A 4,108-nucleotide genomic window follows, 5' to 3' on the forward strand; every position below is an offset into this window, starting at 1 on the left:
AGTGCACTTCAAAAACGACTGAATCCCTTCTGTACCCTCATCACAGGAAGGCAAGAAATAAGAAAAACAGAAAGGCACTTTGCCTAGAATTTTAGCAAAGAAATATGACTCTGACCTTTAATAATCTATGAACCTGGCTGAATTTTCTCAAAAATCCTGCTTCATCTACACCCCGCAGGACCAGCCCGCTAGCAGCCTCCAAGACAGCCGCCCAGCAAAAGGCCAGCAGCTGGGTGAGGACAACCTGGAGAACCCCCTTTGCGCAATGAGGTCAGGAGTTCCACACTGCAGCGTCTCCTCGTCTGAAGCTTCCAACTTTTCATTTTCAGGCGACCTGCAACCAGGTTCTCCAAATCTGCCCCAACGCGCGCGCGCGCGCATACACACACACACACACACACACACGCACACACACACGCCCGCACACACACACGCACACACACGCACACACACACACACACGAACATAGAGACACACAAACCCAGCGGGTGCTCGCTTCCGCTCCCCTGATAAAGAATGGTAATCAAGTTTCTCACCATCCTCATAGTTTTTGAGATAGTAATCCGGGCCCGGGCCCCCGCGGCTTTTCGCCGGGTTCCTCAAGTTCTGGAACTGCAGGAAGTCGGTCCTTTTGCCCCCGAAGCGCAGAAAGGCGGGCGAAAGTCCCCGGGCCAGGGTCACCAAGCGCTTGGAGCTGCAGAGGAAGAGAATAAGAGAAGAAAGTTCCCCGGGACAGGACGAGAGCGCGCGGGGCACGGAAAAGGGCCCTCTTCCTACTCCCTGAGGGTGACCTGGCCAGGGCTAGAGGCTCTGTGCCTGCCCCAGCCGGTAGTCCACGCTGGCCCCTGGCCGTTCCCGCAGCTTCTAGCTAGTGCCCCGCGCCCCAGCCCGCCCTCACCGCCCAACTCCGGGGGCTATGCCTCTCGCTTCCAGGCGCCCGCAGCGGCCCCCTCCCGCAGACACCCAGATCCTGATCTCCTAAAGGCTACAGACTGTATTTGTTCATAGAGTGTTTGTACGGGGTGGGTGTACGTGCTACGAGCACGGCGCTAAAGCGCAGTTGCCCGGCTTCTGCCACTGCCAGGAAAGCGCTCCGGCAAGAGACGCGCTAGGCGCGCCTACCTCTGGCTTCCGACCCTTGCCAAAAACCTGTATGCTGAAAGCCGGCATTGCCGCCTCAGCCCCAGGGGCCCCACAAACCTCCGTGCAGGAGGTGAAACCTGCCTTGTTTCTCTCAGACCAGGCCCGGCGCCTGAGCTTAAGTGGATTCCTACTTTCTTTCTTTTAATGTCCGAGTTGATTTGTCTTTTTCACTATATTGTAAAAACCCCATTGTTTCCCAAATCCCCGGACGGAGAGATCCCCAGGGTAAACCCTTGCCTTTCCAGGAACACTTCTCCACTCCCGCACCACCACCAGCACACACACACAGAGTAAAGGCAACGTCTCTTGGCCCCTGAAATAATTCGGCCTGATCTCAGGAAAGGTAACATCCTCCTCCCCACCCCACCCCCGAGTTAGGCTCCATCTTTCTTCTTTCCCACTTGGGGCCATTTGGAACCGCTAGGGAAAATGAAGCTAGCCGAAATGTGGAACCTGCGCGTTAGGGGATACTAAATGAGCATTAAAACAATAGCATTTACATCTATTTAAGGTCAGGATTTCCATCAATAGGTTTTTAAAAGCCAAAGGCTGCTGCTTTGGGAAGGAGTAGGGAAGGAGCAATGCAGATACTGATAATGCTGAGGGGATCAGCTGCTGAGTTCCGGGTCTGTAAATTATTTTTTAACGCTTTACTGTTTCAGATTCTGAAAACCCAAATCCAAATGGTGACGTTAAAGAGCATCATAAAGTAGGTGGATACGAGAAAGAAAAAACAGACTCTGCTTTTGGAGTTTTTTGAGAAGAGACGTGGCTACCCCAGGGTCTTGTAACCAGAAGGGTCGTTTGGCTGAAGTCTCCGGGACGGCGCTCCAGGACAGGCACAGTCAGGGCGTCGCGTGGGCCTACTGTGGCAAAGGAGACGTCCGCGCAAATCCGGTCCTGGGGAAAGGGCAGTTCCAACAACCTTTCATCCAGAAGCCTGCACAGACAAAGTGAATGCGCTCCGCCAGGACTTCTTCCCCGAAAAGCTGCCTTCCAGACTCTTTTCTGAGGCAGGAAAGCATTAGGCGAACAGGCTGATTTTTAAAAAGAAGAAAGCTGGAGGGGAAAGGGGTCTGCGCAGCTGAAGGAGTTCAATGCAAGTGGGACAAGCATTGCGGAAAACTCCGTTGCACCCTACATTCGGATGAGCTCAGAGACGCACTCTGCTGCACCAAGGAGCTTTCGAAGAGGAAGCTGGGCCGCGCAGAGCTGGCTGTTCCGCCCTGGCAGCAACCGCACCAGCAGGAACCGAAACGGCCTCCGCAAGGGAAGCTACAGCCTCTCAGTTCTCCGGCTACCCTTCCTCCATGTGGAAGGAGCGCTCCACGTGGCGCCTCCCGCTACCTGCGGCATCCGCAGACCTGACCCGGGCCAGGGGGACAACCCCAAGAGCTGAGAGGCGGACGCACCTCAAGAAGCAAAACTCGAATTTCTCAAGGAGTGAAAAATACGAAGGACGCACAACGGACGTGGCCTCGGGGCAGAGTGGGACTGAGAGCGCTGAAGGCTCTTCGAGGGGAACCCACAGCTGAGGCTCCAACTTGGAGGGAATTTTTAAAAACTCAACACTTGGATTCGACATTGCAGAGGATGTATTTCTTATTTTACACTGCAACTCTGTCCCTGATGGGAAGGGATCGTAGTTGCCTAACTGCCAAACTGCAACAACCCGGGGAGAGTGTGAGCCCAATTAGATTACAAGCCCTAGAGCAAAGGGAATCACAAACCTCCGGGTTTGCTAATCCGCTGGTGCGGGGTTCAGATCTCCGAAGCCTCCCTGGAGTATTTCTGGGTCTCTTACCGCTTCCCTTGTAACGCTGTGACCCCAGCGAGGATTTTTTTTTTTCTTTTCTTTAAAGAAAAGCTAAACTGTGCAGTTACCGCAGGAGATTTGAGGAGGAGGAACTGAGGGGGAGGGGGGCATTCCGTCTATAAAAAGCGCCTTACAAAGTCCTCAAGTCTGGAGATGACAGCGGAGGATATAAAATAAAAAAATTTAACTCCGATCCAACTTGCCCACCACTCAAGCCTCTGCTTAAATTCGTTTTCTGTCTGAGAGTGGGAGAGAACTGACGAAACGATCTTTCCGTGGAAAATTCCACTTTTCGTGCAATCCCGCTTGAACATTCACAGACACACACACACACTCCTCTCTGTCGCACATACACACACACCCCCACACACATACTCATTCTTTTCAGCTCTTTGTTGTTTGAGATCTTTTCTTCGCTTTTGTAACTGCTCTGAACCTCTTGTTTCTTTTTCAGAAGGAGACGAGGAGGCTAATTGTGGATATATGTAAGCACAACATTTTTTCAGTCATAACTGATAAGTTTCTGAAATGCCTTCTGCATTGCAAACATGTGCATCTTAATAGAAAACATTGCTTTTCCCAATCACTAGTTACAGCCTCATAGCACACAATCCAGGAGGAGGAAAACCTCCTTTCTTCTCTTTGAGAGATCTGCTTGGCTTACTTTCTTCTTTCCCTTTTGGAATGGGGGATAGGAAGGGGTTGAGGGGATGTTACTAAAAAATTTTAAATGATCCATCGAAGCCCCTGCCTTACCTTAGGAAATCGAGCCAGCCATCATGAATGATGGACGGATCCAGCTGCAGAGAGAGGAAGTTCTCATTGACTGTCCTGACTGGGTTCTTGGTGCTCACATCAAGTAGAATCAGGGTCTTTTCCTTCAAACCTGTAGCTCTGTCTACAGGCAAGGGTCTCCTGTCTCCAGCTTGGGAGGAAAGGGAGAGATGGAGCAACAGAGCCAAGTAGAGAGCCCCCGGGGCTAGGCACGCGGGGGGGCGGGAGTTGCTGGAGGGCATGGCTTCAGGGAAGGCACAGAGCACCCTCATTCAATCCCTCTGATTTAAACCTCTCTTCCTACTTGGTCTCGCTAGTGACTAATTGTCCTTATCTAAAGTGTGTGTCTGTCCGCCTTTTTCCCCCCTTTTTTTC

The 4,108-nt window shown here is 52.0% G+C and overlaps 1 protein-coding gene across 1 annotated transcript; it reads right to left on the reverse strand.

Annotated features, from left to right (window-relative positions):
- Nucleotides 1-481: 481 nt before the first annotated feature.
- On the reverse strand, nt 482-4,078 carry LOC105537828 (inactive heparanase-2-like; the record flags this gene model as incomplete). Its single annotated transcript, XM_011977523.1, has 2 exons — nt 3,716-4,078; nt 482-694 (listed from the first exon to the last, which is right to left on the reverse strand). Coding segments are annotated over exons 1-2 (503 nt in total), but the record flags the coding sequence as incomplete, so codon positions are not given.
- Nucleotides 4,079-4,108: the final 30 nt, after the last annotated feature.

The sequence above is a fragment of the Mandrillus leucophaeus genome, unplaced genomic scaffold (genome assembly GCF_000951045.1).
Source record: "Mandrillus leucophaeus isolate KB7577 unplaced genomic scaffold, Mleu.le_1.0 Scaffold18, whole genome shotgun sequence".
NCBI classification, from domain to species: Eukaryota; Metazoa; Chordata; class Mammalia; order Primates; family Cercopithecidae; genus Mandrillus; species Mandrillus leucophaeus.